A 27,660-nucleotide genomic window follows, 5' to 3' on the forward strand; every position below is an offset into this window, starting at 1 on the left:
TTGGGGCATTTGTTACAAAGCAATAAAAATTAGAATACTGTATGGGAGAGTCCCTCTGTCTCCCCAGGAATTTCTCAGCATTTTGTTATTTCTGATTCAGTCTTTGACCATCTCTCCAAGGATAAATCCAAGGACATAGCTCACAGCCCTGCTCATTCACCATCTTATCCTCCTGCAGGTTCCGGCTGAGCTGAAACCCAACTGTCCTTTTGCTGCTACACAGTCTGAGCTGAATGTTGACTCCCTAATTTGAGCCAGAGATGCTTTATAAATGCAGTTTTCTGGACCATTCTGAAAGGGTAAATCCTTCCTTTCTTTCTTTCTTCCAGTTTTCTGGACCATTCTGAAAAGGTAATTCCTTTCTTTCTTTCTTCAAACAGCAAGCCTGGAAGCTATGGTAATCCAAGAGCCTGGGTCTCAGTATTGACAAATGCTGTCAGGATAAGTGTGAGCTGAGCTACCTCTGCACTTCTAGCTCAGGAAATCGACTGCCCCTTCTCTTCTGAGCTTGGCTGAGGATGCTGGTTGATTCTCTGTCCTTCTCTGCTTACTGGTTGCTAAGTGAAGAGCAAGAATTCCTGCCTGGCTTAGAAGCCTACCTTCCTGGCTCTTGTTGGTGCTGCATTCACCTCTACACCCCCTCTATTCCCTCTAATACCTCAGTAGGTGCTATAGATCAGATTTTTTTTTTTTATATTGGGGATGGAACCCTTGGGTGCTCTACCACTGAGCCATCCCCAGTCCTTTTTATTTTTTTGAAATAGGGTCTTACTAAGTTTTCCAGGTTGGCCTCAAACTTGTGATCCTCCTGCCTCAGCCTCCCAAGTAGCTGGGGTTATAGGTGTGCACCACCATATCCGGATAGCTAGGCTCTTTAAAGCCCCACAGAAGCCTTTGGGTTCAAGGATCTCCCACTGGCAGGGTGTGGTGGTAAGCTGAATTCAGCAGTTCCCTTCCCCAGGCGCTCCCCGAAGTGATGTACCTTGCAACAGGCCCAAGGCAATAGGCCTAGCAGCCTTGGACTGGAATCTCTGAATCTCTAATCAAAACAAACCTATCCTCCTCCTCATCTCAGGTTGATGGTCTTGGGGATTTTGTCAGTGTAGGAAAGTTAACACGCCCCTTTTGATTCAGGGCTCTGCACATGCTGTCTGCATTCCTCTCCATTCTACTCCCAGGTCACTTATGGACACCTCCAGGGCTCAGCTCAGACATCAAGGTCACTTCCTCTGAGAAGCTAAATGACCACTCCTCCCCAGACCAGGTTGCGCAGAGGCCAGCAAACCTTTACCACACTGCTCTTTCTTTAGAGCTCTAAGCATGCTAGGAAAAAAAAGAAACTGAACAATAAGTTATGGTTCCTCCAGTTATTTATAGAAGATTGTAAGTCTCCCATATTGTCAGGGACTGCTTGTTGCAACCCCCAGCTCAGGAACCCCAAAGTGTATGTTGAATTAATTAAATACAAATAAATGCAAAATCAGGGAAAAACCCAATTACAGTTTCACCTTCAATAGGCTAGAGAGGGGGCCTCAACTCAAGAGAAATCACCAACTCACCCAGCCGGTACTGGGGGGGTGGGGAAGAGAAACTGAGCAAGTTGGAAAATGTTTTGGATTTTAATGAGTCCACCATAGAGAGCTCTTCCTCACCTTTCCATCCTGGGGCTCAGATCTTGGAGTAGGGCTGCGGGGAAGGGTGTAAAAGTGACTGTGCTGAGGACAAAGGCAGGCCTGAAAGAGGAAGCAGACTGTGCACACAGAGGCTGCTACCCCAGCCCAGGAGCTGGGCCAGAAATCCAGACTTTCAGCACCCAGGGACCAACAGAGAGCACACCTGCGAAAAGTGGGACCCTACTGCACCAAAAGCACCATGGTGGGCTGAACTGGGCCCAAGTGCCTGAAGGGTGTCACTTCAGGTCTAGAGAGTTAGGAGGGGGCACCACCTTGGCCTAGAGTTCCTGGGTCTGGAGGAGATGCCACGTGCCAGGGGATCTGGTGCAGGAGGATCCCTTTGGGTCAGGAGGGGGCATCATTTTGGGCCTGAGGAAGGAAACTAGTCAGTACATGAACTCCAGGACCAGGTAAGTAATGTAAGCAGGACAGGAAAAACAACAGGAAACAAAACCTATCCTAAGGGTACAGCTGGACTCTGGAGATGAGAGCGGGCTGAAGGGGTGGAGCCAAGCCCGAGGAGGAGGAGGAGCCAGGAGACAGGGTGGAAATCGACCACCACAGAGCAGCTATTTACCAGAGGCCAGGGTCAGGGCCATGAGGCAAAACCAGGGCATTATCCAGCGGGGGCAGGTTTAGCCCTAGGGTGACACTAGGATGCGGAAAGGAAGACAAAGGGTACTGGGACACAGCCATGTCACAAAAGCTGCCAAGCCTACCCCCAAGAGGCAGTCAGGTGGGGAAGTTGAGTCTCAGGCCCGAGGTCCCGGGTCTTGCTCGGGCTCGCTTCCCGGCACACCGCGGATGTCCGGCAGCAGACAGCAGCTAGCCACGATGTCCAAACGCTCAGCTAGGGCGCAGAGGTCCCCGCGCGCCAGACGCACGCTGTGGGCTGCCGCCAACCCCGTCGCCTGAGCGGCTGCCAGTCTCCCAGCCAAGGCGGCCACGTCCCTGCCCGCACGGCGGTACACGCCGCTCACAGCAGCGGCCACATCGTGGTGCAGCCGCGCTTGGCTCTCGGCCAGCCGCTGCTGTAGCAGCGAGCGCGCGGGGGCGGGGGCCGGGGCTTCCTCGGCGGCCCAGGCCTCCCCTGCCGAGTCCCGCTGCACCACAAGCGGAGGCAGGTCCCTCGGCGCGGCAGTAGGCTCCGGCTCCGGGTCCGAGTCGGTCTCTGCAGCCTCCCCGGCTACCTTCAGCCCCGTGGGTCGGCCGCGCGACGGGCCGGAGGGGCCCAGGTACAACTCCTCCTCCGACGAGGACGCAGAGAGCTCCGAGTCCGTCTCCGCCGCCTCCCCAGGAACCACGGTCCCCGGCCTCCGCCGACGACCCTGGGATGCCATGGCGCGGCGCTAGGAAAGAGAAGCGAAGACACCGCGTGAGAGGCACCCCTGCGTGAAAAGGGCATAACCTGGAATCCTAGTCCCTCTGCTGGTTCTCCTAATGATTTAGGGACAAATGCTTCCTTTGTCGCGGCCTCAGTTTCCTCTTCCGTTACCTGGAAGGTGACGGGGGCAACGGACCCCAACCTCTTCAGTGTACAGATGGGAAACTGAGGCCGAGCTCGACTAAGGCTCTAGGGCCGGTTCCTAGAGTTCTAAACAGTTCTTCCGGAATTCGCCTCCAAACGGAGGCGGTGAGTCCTTCAGGCCTCAGACCCAAAGGCACGCGGGCTCATGAGTCGCTGAGGAACCAGTGACAGTCAAAAAATGGGGGTAGTCCAGGGGACTGGGATCGGTACACTAACCCGAGGAGGGGGTGAAGGGTCAGCACAATCGCCCAAAGCCATACCAGGTCACAGGAGCTCCGAGCCGGCTGGATCCCCTATCGGGCGGAAGTGCGGCGTCACAGAGGGCTAAAGTCCCGACCAATAAGAGAGTGGGTTGGGCGGGCATTTGACGGCCAAGTCACGAGGGGTCGTTCTCTACCAACCAGGAAACGAGTTCCCAGCACCATCTTTGAGGGCGTGTGCGCGGCAGAGTCACGTGAACGAAGGCACGGCCAATAGGGAGCGGTCGCACAAGCTCTTCCGTGTTGTGCTTCGAGGAAAGCCTAGAGCGGACAAATAGGGCTTTTTTAAAAAACAAGAATGTCACGTGCAATCCGGCATTCGGCCAATGGAACAAGGGCAGGAGTCCAAATAAAGGCGGAAGATGGTATCACGTGTGGCCAATGAGAGGCAGAGCAACGCCGCCCCAAGTCTCGCCGCTCACGCGCTCCTCGCGTGAGCCCGCCGCGGGAAGGCGGGGCCAGCCTAAAACACCAATGGGAATGCGGTGGGCGGGATCTATCGGAACGAGGGAGGCGAGGCTTGCCCAGTCCGGCCAATAAGAGCTGGAGTTGCTGGTGGTAGTTGGGCGCGCGAGGCTGATGCATGGCGGATGCAGTGTTGTTTGAATTTCTGCACACCGAGATGGTGGCGGAGCTCTGGACTCCCGACCCCGACCCAGGCTCGGGGGTGAGCGCGGGGTCTTGGGGGAGGAGACGCCGACCGCGACGGGAAGACGGTGTGCAGGCCTCGGGGCGCACGGAGGGCGCGTGCCTTCGGTGTCTGCAGCGGAGTTCGAACCTCTGGCCCCGCCCCTGCTTCGGGGCAGGCTTTGGGTTGTGGGGGGTCGCGACGGTGCCTCCCTCGCGGGTTATTGGTAGAAGTGAACCAGATGACTCAGGGTAAAGCACTTAGTTCAAGGTCTGGCATAGAGTAAGCGGTTAGCAATTATAATAATTGTTATTGGGCGTGTACCGAGGCTGAGGACTCGCCTCCACCCCTCCCCAGGCATGCAGTCCAGTGACTTAATCTTTTTGTTCCTCAGTTTCTTCCTTTGCACGATGAGCCTCCAGCAATATCTAAGTCACAGAGTAGGAGGGACATTTATTCACTCCACAAGCACTAAATCAAAATGCCGATCTTCATGAAACTTAGGTTTTAGTAGAGGAATCAAATAATAAAACGTGCCATTAGCTGTTGAGAAGTACTATAAAGAAAACTTCAGGAGAGTCCAGGAAGGAAGAGGGGTGCGTGGTGGATGATGGGGGCTAGCCTGAAGAAGGGAAGGGAGGAGGCACCAAATCTGGGGAATTAGCGGGGTGGGGGTGGGTGGTGGGTGGGTTGGTAAGATCAGTCCAGGAAGGAAAGGAGGAGCGAAGCTAGTCCTTGTGAAGACTAAATGAATTAAAACCTTTTTTTTTTTTTTTTTTTGGTACTGGGGATTGAACCCAGGGGTGCCTTACCACTGAGCTACACCCCCGGCTTTTTAATTTTTTTTTTAATTTTATTTTTGAGATAGGGTCTCATTAAGAGACTGGCTTTGAACTTTTGATCCTCCTGCCTCAGCCTCCTGAGCTGCCGGATTACAGGTGTGCACCACTGCACCTGGCAAAACTTTAAAGCATTCAATATGATGTCTAGCACATAGTCTATAAAACATGAGAGCTTTTGCTGTAAATCTGTTGGGGGAGGCTGGGGATATGGCTTGCCTTCCTTGCACTGTACTGAGGTTTTATTTGCAGCACCACCAAAAAAAAAAGAAGAAATCAGTAATTGAGAAAAAATGGAGCTTCACGGAGTGCAGGTGCTTAATAATTGGGGTGGTGGTCACTCTTTTTCACTATTGTTTTGTGATCATGGTCATCACCACATGCAAGAATGTATTTATTGTAGTATTGAGGATGGAACCTAGGGTCTCAGATTCTCCCTAAAATTGCCCAGTTGGCCTAGAACCTGTCACTTGCCTCAGCCTCCTGAGTAGCTGGGACTACAGGTGTGGGCACCATGCATGGCTATGCAAGACATTTTTATTGGCTCAGGTTTCCTTTTGCACATTAGGAGTCCCAGGGAGAGTGTTGCTGGTTATTTTCAGGGTAGTTTCTTCTGAGTTTATTCATTCATTTGTCAGACTTTTTACTAAGACCTCCAAGGTACCATGCCTTTCTGTAGGCTCTGGGGATTCCTTAGTGAACCACACAAAAATCCTTGTGCTCCTGGAGTGTCTGTTGAAATGGAAAGAGATGAGTGAAGCCTGTGGTAGGTTGCATAACTGCTGTAAGATAAAGCCTGGCAGCGCACGGCAGCTGGTGAGTTGGTCAGGGGGTTAACAGCCTCTCAGCATCCCACACTTCCTGGCTTTCAAACCAGAGATCCAGGGCCCTGACCTCTGCCATTTCTCCCTGCCTCCAGCCCTCTACCAGGCCCTGGTTGCATGTTTCCCTTCTGCCTGTCCACTCCCTTGCCCTGGCCCAGGCTCCCTCCTCTCTGCCCCTGTGGGACTGCCCTACTCCCCTTTTGCTTACTTCTCAGTTAATACCTATTAATCTGTCAGATCTTCCTTCAAATGCTCCTCCTCAGGGAAGCCTTCCCTGAGCCCCCAGGCGAGTTTTTGTCTCCTTCACACATTCTGGGCCCCCTCCTCACTCTCTGGTTGGCTTCATCACACTCAGAAAGGTTGTGTCTGAATTGTGCTTCTGTCCCAGACTGTGTGCCCCACATGAGCTGGGACGGGTCTGTGTGGATCACGTAGTGGGTCCTCAGTGTGGATTATCACAGAAGTGAATGCAGACCAGTGCTGTGGAGGGGATAGCGGGCCTGGATCCTTTGAGCATTGTAACCCATCATGGCTCTTGCCGCAGGAGTGTCACACATGCCGCCCTGCGCATCACAGTCCTGGTTGCAATAGCTCCTCATCACCCGCCTCCCGCGCTCCACCTGACCCTCCCTCTGTAGGTGAAGCACCTGAGCTGAGGGGAGGGAGTTTCTTGCTCTCCAGGGTGGAGCTGGGCAAGGAGCCAGGCTCCCTCTCCTCAAGCTTGCACCAAGCCATAACTCTCGCCTGTGCGAGTGGGTTCTGTGGTCAGACAAGTGTGGGAAACACTGCTGTACTCAGCTTGACTCACCCCCGGTTATCAGGGCACTTGACCTTGCCTGGGACTCCTGGGCCCTGTTCCCTGCCTAGGCCCCTGGGGTTTTGAGTCTGGGGTCTTTCCAGAGCCTCCCATGGAACTGGTGGGAGTGGCCTGGACAGCAGGCTTAGGAAGCTCTTGGGGGCCTTAAGGTGCAGACAGGGAAGAACAGAGGCAGGACTGGGACTTTCGAGGGGAAGGGCCTTCTGGAGGCCGCACAGGGACAGTCAGGGGCCAAAGGAGAACTTGACAGTTGCCTCCAGAGCTCCTCTCTGGCGGGGACTGTCTCCACAGCAACTCCCCTGCTGCTTGAGGATGCCCTAGTACTACCCCGACTTCGCCTGTGTCCCCTACCTGGCATTACCTCCTTCCCATCAGTGGTTTGAGAGGAACGGAAAGTGCACCAACTCTGGGCCGGGCTCTGGCCCGTTTGTGTGAATGGGAGAGTCCCCACCTTGTCCCTTCTGTGAGAGGACAGGCAGGGAAGGCAAGCTGTGACAGAGGCAGTTAGCTGCTTGTCCCCTCCTCTGCCCTTTCTACCCCTTGCCTGCCCTTCCTGTTCCCCTCTTGCTTGCCCTTCTTCCGCATACCCCTACCTGCCAGTCTTTTCAGGTCAGCAGATGTTTAATTGGCCCCTGTCTTGGTCCAGGCACAGTGGGACCAGCAGTGACAACATCTGTGACACCATGTGCAAGTAGGCACCTCCATGAGTCCTTTTGTACATGTGGGGAAACTGAGGCACAGGCCAGCAGGTAACCTGCCCCAGTTCACACCTTGTAAGTGGTGGAGCCAGGATTTCCAACCCAGGCAAACTGAAGTTCATGGAAGGAGAACTTGGACTTGCCAGCAACCCTCTGGCTCCCCTCCTGGCCTGGCTGGGGACCTCGGAGGCTCTCTGGCCCCATCAGGCCCTTCTTACTTTATGGGGCTGCGGTCCTGGCTGCCACCCACTCCTCCTGCTGTAGACAGTACAGACCGGTGGGGTGTCCTCAGGGGGTCCCCCCTGCCCGGTGGAGGTCACCCAGCACAGTCTTTCTAAGGGTTAGTCGTTGCATTCCCAGCTCTCGTGTGCTCCCTGCCAGATGCCAGGCCCGCAGGGCAGGGGCTGAGTCTGCTACCCCTGCATGTGGCAGTCAGGCAGCACCTGTGGCCTCAACCCTGGGCTGGCTGCAGGTGCCCATGGGGAATGGCAGCCCCCTTGGCCTGCCCCTGCCCCTCCTGGTGGAGCTGGCTGTGCTCTGCCCTGCGCACTAGCCAGTCGCAGGAGACAAGCTTCTGGAGGACACCCAAGAAATGGAGGGATCCACGGGGAGAGCTCAGTTTTCCTGCCATGCTGGGAAGTCCTCGTGAGCAGGGACAGAGATCCGCCCTGTCGGGGTGGAAGGGATGGGAGGGGGATGGGAGACCACAGGGGAGTGACAGCCAGACCTTGCTAGGTGCTGGCATAGGTGACCCTAAGAGAGAGTGCCCCTTCCTTCTTGTGGCTCTTCTCCAGCCAGGGTGCTGTCACCTCGCTTGGCAGGCTGTGGACGGGGTGTTGGTGAGGTTGACTTAGCCTCCTTGAAGCACCTGATTGGCATTTACTGATCCCTTTTCTCGTGGGGCTCCCAGGAGGTAACGCCATTAGCCTTATCCTCCTCTTACATGGGGAAACCGAGGCTCACGAGCTCAGCCATCGCCCCAGCTCCCATGTCTGGTAAGTGTAGGGCAGATCTAAACCTGGGTGCTGAAGCCATGGGCAGTGCAGAGGGACCCACGTGTCACTGTGCTGGTAATCCTTGCTCAGGCCCCATTCCCAGTGCTCCCCACCCGGTGGGCCTCGCCTCACCATCTCCCTGACGCAGCACAGCTGTGGGTGGCATCCTGCCTGCCCATCTGGGCTTGTTGGAAGCCCATTTGCTTGGTTTGGTAGCCCTGTGGCCGAGTGGGCCTGGGACAGCTTCTTAACCCTTTGGAGCCCATTTGCAGGTATGAAGTACAACCGGCCTTATGGGCTTATTAAACTCCAATGAGGGGCTGGGCGTGGCAGTGCACGCTTGTAATCCCAGCTGCCTGAGAGGCTGAGGGGGGACTGCCCAGAGATTCAAGGCCAGCCTTGCAGTGCAACAAGATCCCATTCAGGGGGCTGGAGTGCTCTCCATGAATGCACAAGGCCCTGGGTTCAATCCCCAGCAACACACACATACACACAAAATCCCATCTCAGGAAAAAATAAAAACGAGCCCCAGCCATTCTGTCCGCTGTCCTTGTGCAGCGCTCCTGCTGCCCCCCACCCCTTCGCTCTCATCTCAGTCCTCACCTGGCCGCCTCTGCCTCCTGGAGCCCCACATGTCCTCCCAGGGACCTTGGCTGGCTCCTTCAGGCCTGATAGTCTTTTTTTTTTTTTTAATATTTATTTTTTAGTTCTCGGCGGACACAACATCTTTGTATGTATGTGGTGCTGAGGCTCGAACCCGGGCCGCACGCATGTCAGGCGAACACGCCACCGCTTGAGCCACATCCCCAGCCCTGATAATCTTGACTCTCACAGTCTCCCTTCTGATGGTCCAGCCCAGGGCTTTGGCCACATGGGCCCTTGGGAAAGTCCCCTGGGGGTCCTCCTCACGAGTGCTGTAAGGCCCCCTTGGAGCTCCAGGTGTGTGGAGGGTGCCATCTGCGAGGAGTTGTCCTGCCTGCCTGGGGAAGACGTGGACTCCTGGGGGCGGCAGGCTGAGCCTGAGGCCCGTGGGGTCTGGAATTGGGGGGACACAGGCTGCCTTGGGCAGAGGGCAAGGCTGGCCAGCCAGGTGGCCCCCAGGGCCTCCGGTACCCTGGGCAGGCTGGCAGGAAGTTCCCCCTCCGTCTCTTCCTCCTCCTGGGCTGACAGGGGCCCTGCTCTTGGGGTCTGCTTGCAGTGGCCGCTCCTGGCTGGCTCCTGGTGGGAGGTGACCAAGGGCCCCCTGAACCTTTCTTCCGTGGCCTTCTAGGGACAGAAGACATGTCCGTCTGTCCTGGAGAGCATGGGGTTCCGCGTGGGCCAGGCTCTGGGTGAGAGGTGAGAGCCCGCCTTCCTGCCCCCCTACCCTGGCCGGGAGGGTGTGCAGGACCCAGGCTGTCCTCTGGCAGCCTCGCCCAGGGCAAGGTCAGTTGCTTCTTGCTTCATCCCTCTTCCTCACCTGCTGCTAGCATCAGCTTGGGCCCCAGCCTGCCCTGCCCTGCCCTGCCCTCCCCTGCCCTGCCCTCCAGGCTGCCCCGAGACACTCCGGCCTTCAGGGAAGAGCTGGATGTCCTCAAGTTCCTGTGCAAAGACCTGTGGGTGGCCTTGTTCCAAAAGCAGATGGATGGCCTTCGCACCAATCACCAGGTGGGTGTGTGCCCTGTTCCCTGGCGCCTCCAGCACAGCTGGCCTGGCTGAAGGCAGAGGCTGGAGCCTGGGAGGGGGAGCCCTGGTAGGAAGGCTAGAGGGGCCTGTGGGGGCCGCCCAAGGCTCGGAGGCAGGAGGAACCACTGGCAGCCACCTCTTCTCTAGGTCTGTGTGGTCCTCTGAGGAGGCCCGGGCTGCGGTGGGGCATCAGGGCTATTTCCAGAACTTTGCCAGCCCCCAGGATGCAGCCCTGCTCATTGGCAGCAGGTGGCCTGGCACCACACTGCTCTTCTCGTGCTGCTCCCTTCCCACTGAACACCCATGCGGGCCCAGCCCCAGCAGCTTCCGTGGGCAGGGTCTCCAGCTCCCCCAGCCACCTGGGAGGCAGGAGCTCCTTTCCTGGGAAGCCATGCAGCCAGCCGGAGGCCGGGCAGACCTTGGTCCCCCACAGCTCTGCAGGAGGGGTTCCCAGCCACAGAGCCGTGAGGTGGGGTCCTGGGCCCTGCCTCCCTCTCCACATAATGCCAGTGGACAGGCTGGGCCCATGAGCTTCTCTTTTGCTCCCAGGGGACCTATGTCTTGCAGGACAACAGCTTCCCCCTCCTCGTCCAGATGGCCTCAGGCCTGCAGTATCTGGAGGAAGCCCCCAAGGTATGGGGGGCTGGGACTGTCACCTTCATTTACCTGTCTACCCGCCCTTGCTCCTAGCAGCCCTTTCCCAGGCCTAGGGAGTATCCCAGGCCCAGGACCTGGGTGCTGGCCTCCCCTCCTCCCACAATGGTCTGTGTCCCCTTTCCCAGTTCCTGGCCTTCACCTGCGGCCTTCTGTGTGGCGCCCTCCATACCCTGGGCTTCCAGAGCCTGGTCACCGCCTCTGTGGCAGCCCTGCCCGCCTGTGAGTCTTGTTGGGGGGGGTTCTCCTCATCCTTTGTTCGGTGGGTACTAGGGAGGCCAGGACAGGCCCCGGCCCCCGCTGACAGATGTGGGATTTGGGGCTCAGCCTAAGTCACCTGTTCAGGCCCCTCCATGCCCTGGCGCTGGGAGGGCCCAGTCCTCTGCCTCCTCAGGAAGTCCCAGCCCCAGGGAGAAGCCCTTGGTAATCTTGAACATTTCTTCCCAAACACAGAACCCAGGGACATGACAGGTGTCATCCTTGTTGGTCTGCTCACGGGGGCAGGAGGGTGGCTTAGAGATGGGCGTCGGTTGCAGCCCACACAACAAGTGTCTCCTGACGCCCCGGTACTGCTGGGATGGAGCCCCTCAGCAGGAACTGAAGCCTTCTCCCTGCGCGAGCGCAGCTTGCCCTGAAGCTGCTGCCAGGCTGCCTCGCCATCCCGCCCCCCAGTTATTCCCCATCTTCCAGTTTCGGAGGTCACTCATGGGGAAATGGGGCCCAGGTGGACAGGGCTGAAGCTGGACATGCCATAGAGGCCTGTGCCAGGCCTTGCTGGGCCTCCTTCAAGCTTGGCTTCCCTGCCCTGTCACCCACACAGCCCTGGGATGTGGGCCAGGAGGACGGGAGCACCGTGCCCTGTGACCTGCTCGCTGGTGAACTAAGGCCCCACCCGGGCCACCCAGGCTGCCTCACAGGGCACGGGAGTGTCAGGGCTGTTGGCTGCCCTCTGCCTCCCCCAGATCACAGCCTCCGGCTAAGGTGGCCTTTGCCTTCCAGGTAAGTTCCAGGTGGTGATCCAGAAACCTTGAGGACCCGGTCACCCCTGCCCAGCCGCAGAGCACCCCTGGTTTTCACCCACTCTGGAGACAGCGGGCACCTTGGCCCAGGACCTTGGGTGGCTGCCCTGGGGGTGGTCTTGGGGTCAGTGCCGGGACCCCAGTTCTGAGTGTCCCGTGCTCAACGGGAGCTCAGGGCGCTGGAGGCAAGGTGTCCTACTGGTCAGGACTGGTGGCGGGACATGCGCGACATCACTCAGGTGTTAATAAAGTTCTGTATGTGGCATTCGGTTCAGTGGAAGGTGTGGGGGCAGCAGTGCTGCAGTGTCACAGGTCCCACTGGGCCGCAGACGGCTCCTCCACCTCTGGGACCCTCCCCTCTGCCCGCGTCTGCCTGTACTGAGGGCTGAGCCCCTGGACTTGCTGCCCTCCCTGCATGCCCCTGGGCCTGCTGCCTCCCTAGCAATGCGGGCTGTCCTCTGCCCAACGGGGCACACTACGCCGTCTCTCCGGGAACAGGGCTGGGGGCGTCCAGAGCACGGGCGAGGGGAAGCTGGGCACTCTCACCCATCCCTACCCAGTGCCTGGGTGCACTTCACTGGCCTGGCTGACGTGGATCCTCCCAGAGATGGTAGCCCGGCTGCTCTGCACTGTCTAGGGAGTGTGCCCATTTGTACTTGTCACATCTGGGGTGTCATACACCTGGACCTGGGCTCCACCACCAGCCGCCTCCTGTGAGCACCTGGGCCTCAGGGATGCAGGCTGGGGCTGGACGGCACTGTGACCGGGAAGAGTCCTTTGCCAAAAAGTCGCCTCCATCTCTAGAGTGGTCAGAGGCCCCTTTGGCCCCACCCTGCCCTGCTTACCCCCAACCCTGCCACCCTGCCCTTGCCGAGGCCTGAGGTTAACCTGTAAAGATGCCCATCACATGCCATCCAGGGGCTTCAGGGGAGGGCAGAGCCCTGGGGAGTGGGAGGACAGGGCAGGAAGCCTTCCCCAAATGGGCCGAAGGGCCAGAGGAGAGAACAGCAGGCGGCAGGAGGGAGGCCTCCCCCTGGTCACCCAGTCAGAACCCCAGAGGGAGCGACCTGCAGGGCCCGGTGGGCTCCCTCCCACCAGACCACCCCAGCCACTTCTGAGGAAAGTGACTGATCACCCTTGGGCACCAGCCACCTCAGGGAGATGTCCCTGGAGGACCTAGGGCCCCACAGTCTCATGTCACTCTTGCCCAGCAAAGCTTTAGGAGCCTGGGTGCACAGGCCACCTGCCATGCTGCTGTGTGGCCTGGGGCAAGGGGCTGCCCATCTTGGGCCTCAGTTTTCTCATCTGTGAAGTGGGCATCACAGCAGGCCCCGGGCGCTGGTGAGGAGAAACAAGCGGAGTGTGACCAGCCCCAGGATGCCCTGCATGTGGGGCTGTCAAGGCAGGTGTGTAAGGAGCAGCTGAGAAGTGGGTCAGCCAGTGCCCCACACCTGGCGCTAGGGCCTTTGCTAAGGGCCCAGCCCTGAACTAGGTGGACTCCTACCTGATTCTTCTCGAGACAGGCGCCAGCTGGGCCCACTCAGTAATGAGGAAGACAAGGCTCAGAGGAGTGAAGTCACTTGCCCAAGGTCACACAGCTGGGCCAAGGAGGAGTTGGCAACTGAATTGGATCGTGCCTTCTCCCAGGACAACCCCTGACCCAGCTTCTGCCCCAGCAGGCGCGCCCCGGGGCTGGGGAGACCCTGTGGCTTGGCCGTGTGAGGGCTGTGGTGTCCATCTCCATCCTCCTGGGGGACAGTGTGGGAGTGACTGGGCTCTCAGTCCTAGAGAGTACCAGGATGGGTGGCTGCCAGGAGGGGCGGGGACAGGCAGGCAAACCGGTCTGGCGGGCGGGCAGCTCAGGGCTCCAGTTGGGCCTGCGCGACAGTCGTGGGGCTGGCCCGGCAGCTCAGGCCACGGGCTGGGAGCTGGGGCCACAAGGCCACCTCCAGGTATGTTTGGGGACCCCAGACCAAAGGAGGTAGTGGGCAGGGCCACACACCTGGCTGCTGACCCTCACCGCCCCTGTTCCCTGGGTCCCTGGCTTCCCCTGCCACGGCCCCCCATGCGGCATCCCTCCTGCTCTGCCCCGGCGCTTCACGCCTTAAAGCCACACATCCCTCCTGGCCGGCTCTGCCCAGTCTCCCCAAACTGGATCAGCGCAATTTAGCCCCCCATATTTCCCATCCCCTCATTCAACCCCCACTGTACCCAGCTGTGGAATCTGCTGCCTTTAGAGCCTTGGCCGCCCCCCAACTCAAGCCGCATCAGCCTCCCCAGCCCCAGCCTTTGTTCCCTTTGTGGGCAACCCTGCTGCCCCAGCCCGCCTCTGCTCGGCACCCTGTCAACCCAGGAGGCCTCCATCCTGCCTGGTGGCCGTGCCCATCCCTCATGCCCCGAGGAGTGCTGCCCCTGCCCAGGGACCAGGAACAGGACCAGCCTCTCACCTGGCCATCACACGCAGCGTCCCGGGGCAGGGCTGGGATGGCAACCTCAGCTCTCCGCCACTCAGGTCCCAGGGTGCTGGGCACTGAGCCTGTGGTGTCCCTTCTGCCCAGGAGCAGGCCCCCAATGTCACGGCCTGCCATGAGCAAACACTACAAGGTCCATTCCACCAAGAGTGGCCAGAGCCCCAGTGAGCGCTACTTCTTGGATCCAGAGGTGGGTCACCAAAAAGGTAAGGATTCAGTTGGGGGCATGGGGGGACTGGCCCTGAGTGGATGGTCAAGCGGAAAGAGAACTCAGGCCCCAGGGGGAGTGCCGCCGGCACCCGGGAGAGGCTCTTTGCTGTGTGTTGGAGACGATGGGGTGCGCTGTGGTGCCCAGGCTGCTCTCCAGCTCCTGGGCTCAAGCTATCCTCCTGCCTCAGCCTCCCCAGGAGCTGGGACTACAGGCTTGACCTTGAGCCTGGGTCTGTAGAGGCTTCAGTTTCATGGGGCCTGGGGGGTACGGCAGGGGTGAGGGGGCCAAGGGTGGGAACCTACGCTAGGAGCAGGGGAGACCCTCCTTATATCTCCGGGCTCCAAGGGACAGAGCCAATCTGGGGGCTAGCTGTGGGGAGATGTCGGGAGGGGGAGCCCCAAACTATTGTTCTGCATGGTGGGGACTCAGCATCCAGTGGTGACCGCAGGTGCTCCTGCCAGGGTGGGAGGGGACTGTTACCTCCCATCAGAGCTGCTTCAGCCTCTCAGGGCCAGGCAGGCCCCCAGCCTCCCTGGCCAGCACTGCCTGAGCCTGGAACACCGCCCAGCCCCCTTTCCTGGCCCTGGTCTAGCCCCTCTCAGTGGCCACCACCAGGCACTCTGGCCTCTCCTGGACCTGCCAGGCCACCCCCAGTGGAGTCCCCTCAGCACTCCCAATGAGCCCTGCCTCGAGGACTCCTTAAGGCCCAGGATTTATGGCAGCAGGAATCCGGGGTGCTGGGATGCACAAGCATCCTGTCGTCACCCCGCCAGCCCTGACCCCCATGCCCCAGCCTCCTAGCTGGCCCCCCACACCCCCTCCTCGAGGTCTCTGGTCTGGGGCCCCTGGCGCTCCCCCCAGGGCTTCCCCTCAAGACCCCGGGTCAGGGAGTCGGGCGCACCACCCCACTTCCTTCCTTCTAGGATGCTGTCAGCTGTGGTGCCAGGACCCAGCGGCCCCTCGAGCCCATGGGCCCGGTCGGCCGTGCCCCCGGTCACACTGGCAGCAGGCCTACCACATCCACCGAGGGGGTGGCAGTGGCCGGCGCCAGGGCCCCCAGCCCCGCCTCCTGCAGCAGCGGCAGCCCCAGCCCCCGCCTCCCGGTCCCCTGCGTCAGCGCCTTTGCCCTGTTCACGGGGCGCAGAAGGGGCTGCCTCCAACCGCCGCTGCCCCCTTGAGACCAGCCGGCGCCCCGCAGTCGCCCCCTGCGCCCGCCGCAGCGCCCTCCGCAGCCCGCGCCTCGGCCAGCAGCGGCCCAGCCCTGCCCTCCGCAGCCCGCGCCCTCCTGGAGCCCAGCGAGCCCACCGAGACCCGGCCCCTGCCGGCGCCCGCCGCCTGCGGCTCCTTCACCTACGGCTCCGGTGCTCAGCCAGGCCTCTGGCCCCTCCCGTCCCTGCCTCCCTTCTTGCCTGGGCCTCCTGCTCCCTGGCTAGCTCTGGCTGTCCTCCCCCCACATTCTGGCCCTGGCAGAAGGGGCGTCATCTCTGCCCCGGGCCGCAGGTGGCTGCCTCTGCCTGGCCTGTCGGGTGCGCGGTGTCGGTCCTGGTGGGCAGCAAGGCCTCTCTCCCTCTCCCTCTGCTGACCCCCTGGCTCTGCTTTCTCTGCCTGGCGCCCTCTCCGCTGGCCCAGGAGGCCACGGGGGACATGGGGCAGGGGGTAACAGTGACATGAGCAGCTTGTTGGCCAGCTCTGGAGGGGGTCGTGTGGAGCTGCAGCAGGAGGTGGGGAGTGAGGGGGGCGGAGCGAGCAGGGAGAGGTGGGCGGGACCCAGCTGGTCGCGCCAGGTATGGAGCGCAGGGAGCGGGCGAGGGGTGTCTTCATGGAGCCCGTTCTACTGGAGGAGGAGGGAGGCACAGGAAACAAACGGGAAAGTCCAAAAGCCTGTCACTGGTGACACCACATGAAAGAGAAACAAAGCAGGGAGAGGAGGGGTGATGGGTCTGCAGAGGACACAGGCCACCGAGGCTGGGCCTCATTAGGAGGCATCTGAGCAGAACTGGTGCAGCAGGGTCGACCAAGGCCCAGGCCCTGGGGTACCTGTTCCAGGGACAGAAGGAGACCAGTGCTTCACTCTGGCTTTCTCCAGTGAGGCAGTAGCCACAGGCAGCTTTGGAGGGACAGGAGCTGACTCAGGACCCATCAGGACAATGGGCTGCATGGGAGGGTGGCAGGTGCCTCGGGGCTGCAAGAGTGGGCGGGAGGTGCTGGTGGCCTGGCAGCAGAGGTGGGGACACAGTCACTCTGGTTCAATAGAAGATGAACAAGAACTCAAGTCTAGTTTGGGCCCAACCTTGTCACTGGAGCCTTGGGGCCAGGATGCCCATATCACACACAGGAAAATAGAGGCTGAGTGAGGTGAGGTCACCCATTGATTAGGGAGAACTGGACCAGGTGTGCCCTGGCCACCGCCACCTCAGCCAACCTTGTTCTGAGGCTTCCTGCTGCCCTCCTGGCTCTGGCACTAGGCAAGGCCCATCTCCTGCAGCCCACCAGGTGGCTCAGGAAGTGGGTGGGACACTGCCCACCGGAGCCCCATGTTGGTGCTCCAATTCCAGGTCCAAGAAGTAAGGCTTGAGGGGTTGTTGTGGTGCTTGGTGGCCAGATTCTGTGTCCTAAATGACCATTCCAGACAGTGGCATTGGCCAAAAACCTGGCAGGGACCAAGGACCTGGCCAGACCCTTTGGCTTCCACACTCCCTGGCACTCCTCCTCTCAGGGGCCCCACTTCTATGGTCCTGTGAGAACGAGGAGCCAGGACCAGAACCCTGCTCGGGCACCTCTTTCCCAAGCCTGATCAGGTGGGATTAGGTGACTTGTGGGCATAGGGTCCTGGAGAGGGGAGAGGTCAGGGTAAAGGGTAGGCAGGAAGCGGAGAGGAACCTGTAGTCCCCTGGACCCACCCACCCACCCACCCTGGTGCCAGGCTAACAGTGGGCAGAAGCCAACCTGCATCAGGGACTTTGGAGGCTGGAAAGCTGTGTCTTAGCCTCCGAGGACCTCATGTTCTGTGACAGATCCATGGAATCCTCCGAGGGCAGCCATGAGCTGGGTCCAGCAAGCCTGATAACGGAAGCTTAGGACAGCCAGACTCCCACAAGCCTCTTGTCTGGGGCTGAGAGAGTCCAGCTTCTCAGCCTCAGCCTGATGGGTCCAGGGTCAGATCCTCCAAACAGCACATCTGTCACTGGAGGTGGAGGCTCCGGTGACCCCAGAGACCTCCATTGTAGCAGCTGACTTGGATCACCTGGGGAATCAGGGAGGGGCTGCTCATGCAGGGAGGGGCAAGGGTGAGGCTTCAAAGGACAGCTGGGAGGTGGGAGGGTGGTGCCGGGCCAGCCTCATTGACTCAGTTTCCCCACCTGACCCCCAGACATCCTGACAGAGGATGACGTCTACTGCAGCTGCCTGGCCAAGACTCTCTGCCACGTGCCTGTCCCCGTGACTGTGGGTTTCTACGCCCCTTTTGGCTGCCGGCTGCACATGATGCTGGACAAGATCACCAGTGAGGACCTGGGCCGGGGGTGGGGCGGGAGTTAGGAAGCCAAGCCTCTGGCCTCTGCCTAGTTCCAGGCTGTCCCAAGGTCCACTCACCTGTGAGATCAGCCTGCCCTGGGTGGCCACCCATAACTCAGCAGTGATCGCTCCCATGCCCATAGCCTCTGCCCTGGTCCCTGCCTACTGTCCTCCCTGGCTTCCCCTCCTGCCCAACAAATCCACTCCTAAAATACAAACTGCCCCCCCCCCCCCCGCCCTGGAGCCTCCCTTGCTCCCCAGCACCCTAGAGAGAAAACCTGGCTCCTCACTGAAGTGGCAGCTTCCTGCCAGCCTTGCTGTCCCTGTGCCCTGGTGCTCACTCCCAGGACACCCAGCAGACAGATGTTCATTGAAGGCACAGTGGAAAGCTGGCCAGCTGCCAGAGCCTGCTGGAGCTGACCCCAGTCCGTGTGGCCAGAGGCCTCAGCCGCTCCACCATGTGCCCAGTGGCAGTTCTAGCGCTGATTATCCAGCCCTGCCCCTGCGAGGTCACAGGAGCACAGCAGGGGCCTGGAGTTCCTGCCTGGGCCAGGTGAGGTGGGAGGTGCTCGCTCCCTGCCTCTGGACAGAACCTGCCCTGGACTCATCTGCTCTTCAGGTTTCCCAGCACCATCTTGTGCCCAGGGGACACAGTGGTGACCAAGATAATCAGGGCCTTGCCCTCACAGTCCAGCAGGGGACAGAGATGACCCTGACCCAGCCTGGGGTCAGGAGCTCCCTGGAGGAGCCAGGGCTGAGGCCCCTTGGAGGAGGAACAGGACAGTGAAAGGAGACTCGCACTGTCCCTACTGCTTCCCATTCTCTTCCCCAGGGCGTCAGTCAGTCAGTCGTTCCTTCCGTCCCTGGGCAGCCCTTTTAGAGCCTTTTCAGGACCCCCAGAAGGGCCGCCCACCTCTTGCCGGGTCCTGGGCTCTCCTCACTTCCTCCCATCCACTCTCCTGAAGGCTTTGCTTCTGCCCTTGGCCGCCTTTGGTGCAAGCCAGGTCCAGGCCTCTCCATGACTCTCAGTTCTTCAGTCCAAGTCCCGCCCCCGGTCCCCGCGTCCCCGGTGCAGCCCCTCCCCAGCCTGCCCCGCTCCCGTCACCAATCTGCCACTTACTGGCGTCCCGCTCCGCAGTGCTGATGCAGCAGGAGGCGGCCCAGCGCGAGGCCGAGGAGCTGCAGCGCGTGCAGTGGCGGCCTCGGCCGGTGCGCGGCTGGGGCTTCCCGCGGCTGCTGTGGTACCTGGTGTTCCTGCAGCCCATCATCACCGAGCTGCACCTGCGGCGCAAGAACGTGCAGTTTCTCTTCATCCGCTTCAGCGCCTGGCAGTACGCCGGCACGGACAAGCTGTGGGCCGGCCTGGTGACCACGCTGTGCGAGGGCATCCGCCACCACTACGGCGCGCTGCCCTTCAGCGTGTACTCGGTGCTGGGCAACAAGCCGGCCACGACGTCGGGCTGCTGCCACCGCGAGTGGCACTGCCGGCGCCGCGTGTTCCTGGCGCTGCTGGCGCTGCTGGCGGCGCTCTGCCTGGGCGTGGGCCTGCTCTACCTGTCCCTGGGCGGCCACGCGCTGGGCCACGGCAGTGCGAGCGGCAGCGTGCTCAAGGTGTTCGGCGGCGCGGCCACCACGCTGTCGGGCTCGGGGCTGCTCATGGCCGTGTACTCGGTGGGCAAGCACATGTTCGTGAGCCAACGCAAGAAGATCGAGCGGCTGGTGTCGCGGGAGAAGTTCGGCAGCCAGCTGGGCTTCATGTGCGAGGTGAAGAAGGAGGTGGAGCTGCTCACCGACTTCCTGTGCTTCCTGGAGATCTACCAGCGGCGCCGGCTGCGCGTCGTGCTCGAGGTCACCGGGCTGGACACGTGCTACCCCGAGCGCGTGGTGGGCGTGCTCAACGCCATCAACACGCTGCTGTCTGATAGCCACGCGCCCTTCATCTTTATCCTGGTCGTGGACCCCAGCATCCTGGCCGCGTGCCTCGAGAGCGCGGGCAACATGAAGGGCACGGCCGACAACGGCTACCTCTTCCTCAACCGCACAGTCACGCTGCCCTTCTCGGTGCCCATCATGGGCCGCCGCACCAAGCTGCAGTTCCTGCACAATGCAGTGCAGAGCCGCGACGACCTGCTCTACCGCGAGATCACGCGCAAGCTGCGGCCGCCCGCCGGCGAGGGCAGCGAGGGCGTGCAGCTTCTGGCCGTGGAGACGCAGGCGGGTGCCGAGCGCGAGCAGGGCCGCATCGACGCCGAGGCGGCGCGCCGCATCCAGGAGGCGCTCTTCTGCCTGCACGACGAGCGCGACTGTCTGTACGAATACGTGCCCGACAACGTGGTGTCCATGCGGCGCATCGTCAACACCGTGCCCATCACCGTGCGGCTGCTGCAGCAGCAGCAGCAGCAGGCGGACTGCGGGGGCCCCACGCCGCGCCAGGCCGTGGCGTGGGTGGTGCTCGCCAACCAGTGGCCCTGCCGCCTCAGCTGGGTGCTGCAGTGCCTGGAGGACCGGCAGCAGGTCGGGGGAGCGCCCGAGGGTCGCGCGCGCCTCTGGGACGTGTTTTGCGACAACAGCCGTGAGCTGCACACCATGACCAAGGCGTTGCAGAACGTGCTCGACCTGGACGGAGACCCGGAGCTCTTTCAGCGCTTCCTGGGCGCCGACTTCCCCTTCACGGTGGCCGAGGCGCAGTGCCTGCTGCGCTGCACCGTCAACCTGGACCACTCCATCCGCCGCCGCATGGGCCTCATCCGGGCCGTCAGCGCACTCAAGCCGCCCACCCCGCCCAAGTCCCCTGCTGGGGATGCCCCCCACGCCATCAACGGAGCCAACAGCGCCTCGGGGTCGTCTCCAGCAGGCCGGAATTCAGGGAACGCCAGTGAAGCCCACCAACCCCGGGAAAGAGCCCACGGGGGCAAGCCAAGGCCGGTGGCCTGACTGCCCTCCACTCCAGGGGGATCTAGCCCCCGTGGACCATGAATGATTCACTCCAGGCGCCGCAGAAGGCAGCAGCTCCTCCCTCAGCCCTGATGAGGGCCTGTGGGGAAGATTGGGGCCCAAGAGGCCTCAGTGGCCACATCCCCCAAGCGTCTCTGGGAGCCAGAGTGGGTAGTGGGCAGTAGCCTCCAGGAGGGGCGGTATGCCAGTGTGCGTCTGAGGGCACACAGAAGGACCAGTGAAAAACGCAGGGTTCAAGTGCAATAAATGAAGATATAGAGAGCCTGGGTTGAGCTTCACATCCTGAACTTCCTTGCTCAGCAAGCACTGGGGGCCAGGCCTGCCCTGCCCTGCCCAGCCCATTTCCTCCTCTGAGCTATCCTGGCAACAGAAGGTGGCATCCTGGGTGGCAGGAGGGTTTGCGGGGGCGGTGGGTGAGGCTGCAGAGGTTGGGGAAATGAAGGACAGACATGCCGGTTGACTCAAGCAATGCAGGGCACCCAGGCCTCGGGGGATCCCAGGTCCCTGTCCCCATGCCCTAGCCTGCCCTCTGTGGGCAGGGCAGGAGCTGGCATTTCCGAGGGTGGTGCTCCTAGTGACCTCAGCAGGCTGCTCCGCCCCCAGCATAATAGGCTAATTGGACTCAGGCAGCTGAGTGGGCTACAGAGCTGCCCCAGCTGAGTAACTGTCCAGGAGGTGCCTGTTGCATGGGTCACTCCAGGGCCACCACCAGCTGGTCATTGACACAGAAGCCATCTTGCCAGCCCCTTGGATGAGAACAAGGAAACCAGGATCAGTGACATTTGGTGTATCTGGAGTGTGAGCTAGACTGTCATTGCCACCAACCGCACCTTCCAGCAGTGGGACAGAGACCTAGGACAGTGGTGTCCTTCTCTGGGCAGTTCCCAATTCCTCATGCATCAAATATTCAGCCACACACGAAGGCCCGTGGGGGGCCTGGCCCAGTTGGGGAGAGGGGCAAAGGGGACTGGCACTGAATAAGCTAGGGATCCGAGGTTGAGGGCGTGGCTTTATGCCAAAGCCCTGCCTGAGGGCTGAGGACAGTTCCCCAGGAAGGGCTCGGTGAAAGTGCCTATCCTCTGGCCACCGGGCCTGGGTTGCGGGAGGGTGCTGGCCTCACACACCTTGGCTCCCTCTCTTAAGCACAGCCACTGCCGCAGGGGTGGGCGCGGGTCAGAGCCCCATGACTGCCACAGAGACGTGGTCTCGGCCCAGGTGTGGCTACGCTGGAATGAGGACAGTAGGGGAGAGCCTGTCGAAGGACAAAGTCATCTGGGAAGACAGGACCTCGTGACCCCCCTCCGGTTGTCCCTCCCATCTCCCTTCCCATGGCTGAGCACGAGGCTGTAGGAAGCGGGTCCCAGGCTGGGGGGCTGTGAGAACCAGGACCCAGCCCGTCAGAAGCTGTAGTCAGGATCATGGGCACCCAGCAGTGGCCAGACTGTTCATTTATCTTAAGACCTTGGCCAGGAGTGCCACAACAGGATGTCAAGAGTAGTGGTGATGGCTCTGCCACCAACATTCACACTGCCCTCTAGTGTGTGGAACTTTCGTGGGCACCGGCAACAGGCAAGGCCAAGGGGCTGTCCCCACAGTAAGGGTGCACAAGCGACGCAGGTGCCTGTCCTGCCGCAGCAGAGTGAAGTGGGTAAGCCATCTGACCCAAGGAAGGGATGCCTGAAGCCCCAGGGGACAACAGAGCTCACAAGTGCATGGGAGGGCCACATCCACGAGTCACTTGGTGAACAGTGGCCTGGTTCTAAACCCTCACAAACTGACAGTAAATACAAAGGTCACAGCCATCAAGGTCCTAAGATTTGGTCTTTAAGACAGGGCTGGGGTTGTGGCTCACTGGCGGAGTCCCTGCCTGGCATGTGTGAGGCACTGAGTTCGACTCTCAGCACCGCATACAAATAAATAAAATAAAGGTCCATTGACCACTAAAACACAAAACTTTGGTGTAGGGTTAGAAAAGACTCCCTCGACAGGCCCAGTGGGGCATCCTGTAGGTGGCTGAGGGCAAGGGGGAGAAAGCACTTGGCCAAGGGAATCCCCTCTGCCTCCAGTCCACGATTCGGGACTTCCTGGAAATCAAGAGCCCTATAAAATTGGGGACATTCACTTCCTGGGGCTGCTATAACAAAGTCCCATGGACATTATCGTCTCACAGGTACAGAGGCTAAGATCAAGAAGGAATCCTCCCGCGCCTCCTCCATGGCTCGTAGGAACCTGTCCACACGCTGTCCTCCCTGTTGGCCGTGTTTGTGTCCAAATTCTTTTATTACTTTTCTGGTTCAGGGGACTGAACCCAGGTCACTCTACCTGTGACTACATTCCCAGCCATTCTTATTTTTTGAGGGAGGGTCTTGCTAAATCGCCCAGGTTGGCCTCAAATCTGCAACCCTCCTGGCTTGGCCTCCCCCTCCCCAGGATCACAGGCGAGCACCTCCAGGCTTTTGTTTTTAAGCAGCCTTGGGGGTGGAGCCCAGGGCTTGGAGCAGCACTCAGGTAAGACATAGACAGGTGCTCTTTTACTGAGCCACATCCAGCCCCGATTCCCCCTTTAAAAGGACGGCAGTCACACTGGTTTAGGGCCGCCCTAGTGAGCTTATCTGAAACATGATTACGGGGTAAGGTCTATTTCCAGATAAGGTCACATCCTCACCTCAAGCAAAGTTATTGCAAGGAAGGGCAGGGACAAGGCTAGGAAGAGGATCCTAGCCCCTCGCAGGTGGCACAGGGGCAGATGAGCCGCACCTGTCTGGCCTAGAGATGGAGGCAGAGGCCTAAGGGGAGGGCCATGGCCCTGAGAGGTGGGGATTCTCGGGCACTAGGTGGACTGGGGGACACTGGACCAGCCAGGCAAGACCTGCTTCTCAGCATCTGGGGACAAACCCCTAAATCTCTGGGCTCACCCAGAAGGTGCTGAAGCCAGGGTGTCCTGGAGGGGCCCCTCTTTCTCTCCCCACCCGCCAAACGGCCACAGCAGAAAGGATGACAAGGTTCAGAACTCAGGAGTGGAGACAGGCTGGCTGTGCCACTGATCCTCAGCTGTTGAGGCACAGATGAGAGACACAAACTGGTGGCAGCTGTTGTGTATGGTTTCCCTGAGCCCAAATGGGAGCCCCGCAATTGTCCTAGGGAGCAGGGAGGACACTCCAGCAACAAGCACAAACCCACAGTGGTTTAAAGGGGAAAGGTGCTGTCCTCAGACAGCCAGGAGCCAGAGTGCAGAGGACTCCCGGGCTATGCAGGAGCGGGACCCCACACTCTGCAGGGGAGGGGACAGGGTGGGTGGCCAAGGCCCTTCCCACTGCAGGTGACAGGAGCAGGCTCTCTGAGCCACTGGTGACCAGGCAGAGGCTTCTGCACCCAAGCCCCTTAGGCAGCACCCTGACTAGACCTAGAGCTGGTGGCTACTCGGGGCTTGTTCCCCCAAAGGAAAGGTGCACACCACCTAGCTGGACAGGGCGGGCTGCGCTGCGCCCCCCGTGGAACACACAGGAAGGGGTGGGTGGAGTGGGAAGGCATGCTGTGGCCTGTCAGCCCCCTGGTTTTCCTCAGTGGGGACCCCTGGCACCTGACCCAGCAGCTGCTCCGTAACCAGGAGCCCTGCTCACCCCAGCAGGGGGCGCACAGTCAAGCCAGAGGGGCGAACGGTGAACCCAGCCCCAGTTTATTAGAAAAGGTGTGAACAGAGCTGCACCAACAGGAGGGGCCTTCCCAGCCCCACCCGCCTTGCCCGCACCCGCCACCTGCCCACGCTTGTAGTGCCTCCCAGGGCGCAGCCTCAAGTGGCTTGGGCAGCAGGTCCCCAGAACCCATGCTGCCGCTGCCCCAGCTCCCTGATAGATTTATTGCACTTAAGAGAAAGCTCTGACCCTCTGCACCCAGCCCCACCCACACCCCACCTGGGGCTTCTAGGAATTTCCACCACCATCACCTCGGCTCACCGCCCCTCCCGTGCCACCGCTTGGTCCTGTTCTGGACCAACGGGGGCCATCCCACCACCACCCTGAACTCCTGCCCTTAATAGGGCAGGCCTGGCCAAGTGGACACTCCTGAGTGGCCTTGTGGCCTGATGTCCCTGGAGACCTCCTCTTCCTCTTCCCATCCACCCCAGCCCCGAGTCTCTGAGTGGCAGACATATAAATAGAAGTGCTGAAGTCAGGTGGGAGCCACCTCCGCAGCTCCTGCACCACTGGTAGTGTTGCCGAGGCGGGGCCTCGGGTGCCCACCCAGCGTCCTGGTCTCGGGAAGGCCGGGTGGGGTGGGCAGGCTCTCACGGCTCTGGTCTCGGCTCATCGAAGACCCAACGGGAAAAAGGAACTGGGGGAGCAGAGACGGGGCAGTCAGGGCAGGGCTCCGTCACCCTCCCCAGCTCCCGGAGGTCCTCGCCCACCTACAGTGTCACAGTGTCTCCTGTGTGGCCTCCTGACTGGCCTCCAGAAGCATCTCCTCCAGCTTCTTCTCGTCCTGGGGGCGGCGCAGCTCTGTGGGCGGCAGCGTGTCAGGTGGGCGTGGGGGGTGCGCTCGCCTGGCCCGGTCCTGCCCAGCCAGACCCAGGGCCAGCAGGTGCACTGAAGGCCACAGACCTCACATGCTCCCACCCTGGGAAGAGCTCCCAGGACCCCAGGGACACAGGACAAGAGCCACTGACCAAACAAAACCCACTCGTCCTGCCCTGGCTGGGCCATTTTAAAGAAGGGGACATAGGCCCACCAAGGCAGGTGCTGGCCTGGGGTCACGCTCGGTACCCTGGGGCCCCTGGTCACCCTGCCCCTGAGCCCCTCTCACCATGTTCCAGGCTGCAGCTGCCCCCCTTGGCCTCAGGCCCCGGGGGTGGCTCTGGGGGCAGTGCGAGGGCAAACTCAGGCTTCAGGCCGTTGGGCAGTGGTGGCCCTGACTGAGGCAGCTCCAGCTGGGGCTGAGGATCAGACGACCCTGGGTCCTGGGTGCCAGTGGCCTCAGCTGGTGGTAGGGTCGGTGAGGCAGGTGGGAAAGGTGGAGGTGAGGAGGGCAGGGAGACCAAGGTTGGGGGAGCAGGAGGCTCTGCCCTTTCCGGTGGACTCTCCACCCGGGTCACCACAAACACCTTGTGACCCCGGCCTGGGCTGGTCACAGAAATACGTTGCTCAGTGGGGGAGGAGGGGCTGCTTGGGGGGCTCCTGTCCCCAGGGCCCAAGGAGTCCGTGGGGGGCACCAGAGCAGGGCAGGGGGCCGAGGGCCTCTGGCCACCGCTGGCCTCCTCCCTCTGCCTGTCCTCCTCCTCCCCGTCAGAGGCGGAGTCTGAGTCTGAGTCTGGGCTGGGTCCGGTGCCCGGGGCCCCATTCTGTGCCCCGGCAGCAGGCATGTCTCCGGGCTCCTCAAGGGGCTGGGGCCCGGTGACGGTGATCTCGGGCATGGAGGCCGACGGCTGCAGCTGCTGCTCCTTCTCCTGCTCTCGTGCCAGCTCGAAGTTGCGCCCGCAGCCGCTCTGGATCTCGGCCAGCAGCGCCTTCTGCGTCTCCATGAAGCTCTTCACCTGTGGCGTGGGGCCTGGCTAGAGCTCGGCTCTAGGCTGCCCACTGCCCACACCCACAGTGGCCTCCCCGTCCCCACGGGCAGCAGGTGGAGCCCCACTCACCGCTTCCTTCTTGGGCTCTCGGTCAAGGTCCAGGCGCAGCAGGGAGTGGTTCACCTTGAGGGCCAACGACAGTGCCATGAGCCCGCCCGTCTTGATCTCGTTCTCCCGAAGGTCCAGTCTCAGGAGGCGGGGGCTCTCGGCGATGAACTCTGCTACCGCCACCGCGCCTGGGGGGGGGACCGCAGGGCTGGCCATGGGCCCCACGCCCGCTGGCCGCCCTGCCGAGCCCACTGGCCCTGCCCCGCACCCTACCCTCGCAGGTGAGCTTGGTGGAGGCCAGGCCGAGGCGCAGCACGCTGCGGTTGCTGATGAGCCCATTTTTGAGGTTGCGCACACCCTCGTTTCCGATGGGGTTGTGGCCCAGGTTCAGTGTCTCCAGGCTCTGTGTGTGTGGCTGCGGGAGGGCAGGGGTGGTGAGCCAAGGCCCAGAGGACGGGTCATTAAAGACGCCAGAGAAAGACCGGAGCCCAGGAGCACGGGGCCAAGCACTGGCGCCCTGACCTGCTCACTCCTGGAGCAGTTGCGCCCCTGTGCACGCGAAATCTCCCTCAGTGCTATGGCCGTCCATTCTAACGCTATGGCCGTCCATTATAGCATCCCACTGGTCCCCACCCCTCAACAGCCTGGCCCGCTCCATGGTGAGGCTGGACTGGCCCTCGAGTGTCCTTAGGTCTGAGGACAGCCTTCCAGCGGGGGGGGGAAGCTGACCCCAGCACTGGGCAGCCAGTGCTCGCCCTCAGAGCCCTAGTGCCCACTCGGCTGGCCATGCATGGTACATAACACAAGACGGAAACCTCGCTGAAGGCTTCCAAAAATACAACGCTTAAGCAAAACGTCTGCAGCGTGTGCAAAGCACACCCCCCCACCCCATCACACCGGGTGAAGAGGGCAACTGAGGAGAGTGGCATGGGGCCCGCAGGCTGCTGGCAAAACAGGGCCCATGCCTGCAGGAAGAGCAAGTCCACAGCAGCCCGGCTGGGAGACGACGGTGGCAGCGACCAAGATACCCCTCCAGTTTCCCGGGCCCACTCACCAGCGTCATGCCCAAGAAGGCCATGCCAGTGTGCGTGAGCTGGTTGTTCCACAGCACCAGGGTCACTAGGCCCTTCCTCTGCTCCTTGAGGCCCTCGCAGATGTAGGCCAGACCTGGGGGAGGCTTGAGTCAGAACCCTGTCTGTGGCCCCTGCACATTCCAGGGACACGTGCGTGGGACCCTCTGCTTGGATCCTGCCTGCCTGGCCCCACAGGCTCTGGCCTTGTGGCCTCCCTTGGCCTGGCAGTCAG

The 27,660-nt window shown here is 61.0% G+C and overlaps 4 protein-coding genes across 12 annotated transcripts in view; 2 read left to right on the forward strand and 2 right to left on the reverse strand.

The window, feature by feature from the left end:
• Nucleotides 1-1,359: 1,359 nt before the first annotated feature.
• On the reverse strand, nt 1,360-3,596 carry BLOC1S3 (biogenesis of lysosomal organelles complex 1 subunit 3). Of its 3 annotated transcripts, none has more exons than XM_081274474.1 (2): nt 3,462-3,596; nt 1,360-3,022 (listed from the first exon to the last, which is right to left on the reverse strand). In XM_081274474.1, the coding sequence occupies exon 2, from the start codon at nt 3,011-3,013 to the stop codon at nt 2,426-2,428; it is 588 nt and encodes a 195-aa protein (XP_081130600.1). In that variant the 5' UTR covers nt 3,014-3,022; nt 3,462-3,596; the 3' UTR covers nt 1,360-2,425. The 3 variants fall into 3 exon arrangements, with proteins under 3 accessions (XP_081130600.1, XP_081130599.1, XP_081130601.1); XM_081274473.1 differs by having other exon boundaries at nt 3,418-3,517; XM_081274475.1 differs by lacking the exon at nt 3,462-3,596 and adding an exon at nt 3,169-3,185.
• A 391-nt stretch (nt 3,597-3,987) lies between these two features.
• Nucleotides 3,988-12,101, forward strand: TRAPPC6A (trafficking protein particle complex subunit 6A). Of its 3 annotated transcripts, none has more exons than XM_081274476.1 (6): nt 3,988-4,128; nt 9,533-9,600; nt 9,732-9,909; nt 10,477-10,560; nt 10,710-10,803; nt 11,581-12,101. In XM_081274476.1, exons 1-6 carry the CDS (start codon nt 4,045-4,047, stop codon nt 11,610-11,612), a joined length of 540 nt encoding a protein of 179 aa, XP_081130602.1. In that variant the 5' UTR covers nt 3,988-4,044; the 3' UTR covers nt 11,613-12,101. The 3 variants fall into 3 exon arrangements, with proteins under 3 accessions (XP_081130602.1, XP_081130603.1, XP_081130604.1); XM_081274477.1 differs by having other exon boundaries at nt 9,792-9,909; XM_081274478.1 differs by lacking the exon at nt 10,710-10,803.
• Nucleotides 12,102-12,126: 25 nt separating this feature from the next.
• On the forward strand, nt 12,127-20,963 carry NKPD1 (NTPase KAP family P-loop domain containing 1). Its single transcript, XM_081274463.1, has 4 exons — nt 12,127-14,277; nt 15,206-15,643; nt 17,653-17,784; nt 18,934-20,963. The coding sequence occupies exons 1-4, from the start codon at nt 13,992-13,994 to the stop codon at nt 20,727-20,729; spliced, it is 2,652 nt and encodes an 883-aa protein (XP_081130589.1). The 5' UTR covers nt 12,127-13,991; the 3' UTR covers nt 20,730-20,963.
• Nucleotides 20,964-24,405: 3,442 nt separating this feature from the next.
• Nucleotides 24,406-27,660, reverse strand: part of PPP1R37 (protein phosphatase 1 regulatory subunit 37) — a 41,116-nt gene continuing 37,861 nt past the window's right edge. For 4 of the 5 annotated variants that reach the window (XM_081274467.1, XM_081274469.1, XM_081274471.1 and 1 more), the window contains 6 exons: nt 27,410-27,522; nt 26,629-26,770; nt 26,377-26,543; nt 25,548-26,274; nt 25,157-25,243; nt 24,406-25,079 (listed from right to left, as the gene is read on the reverse strand). In XM_081274467.1, coding sequence (XP_081130593.1) covers nt 25,161-25,243; nt 25,548-26,274; nt 26,377-26,543; nt 26,629-26,770; nt 27,410-27,522 — 1,232 coding nt within the window. In that variant the 3' untranslated portion in view covers nt 24,406-25,079; nt 25,157-25,160. Of the gene's footprint in view, nt 25,080-25,152; nt 25,244-25,547; nt 26,275-26,376; nt 26,544-26,628; nt 26,771-27,409; nt 27,523-27,660 lie in introns of all 5 variants that reach the window. The other variant, XM_081274468.1, reaches the window with a different exon arrangement.

This window comes from Spermophilus citellus, assembly GCF_964194105.1.
Source record: "Spermophilus citellus genome assembly, chromosome: 18".
In the NCBI taxonomy this organism is placed as follows: Eukaryota; Metazoa; Chordata; class Mammalia; order Rodentia; family Sciuridae; genus Spermophilus; species Spermophilus citellus.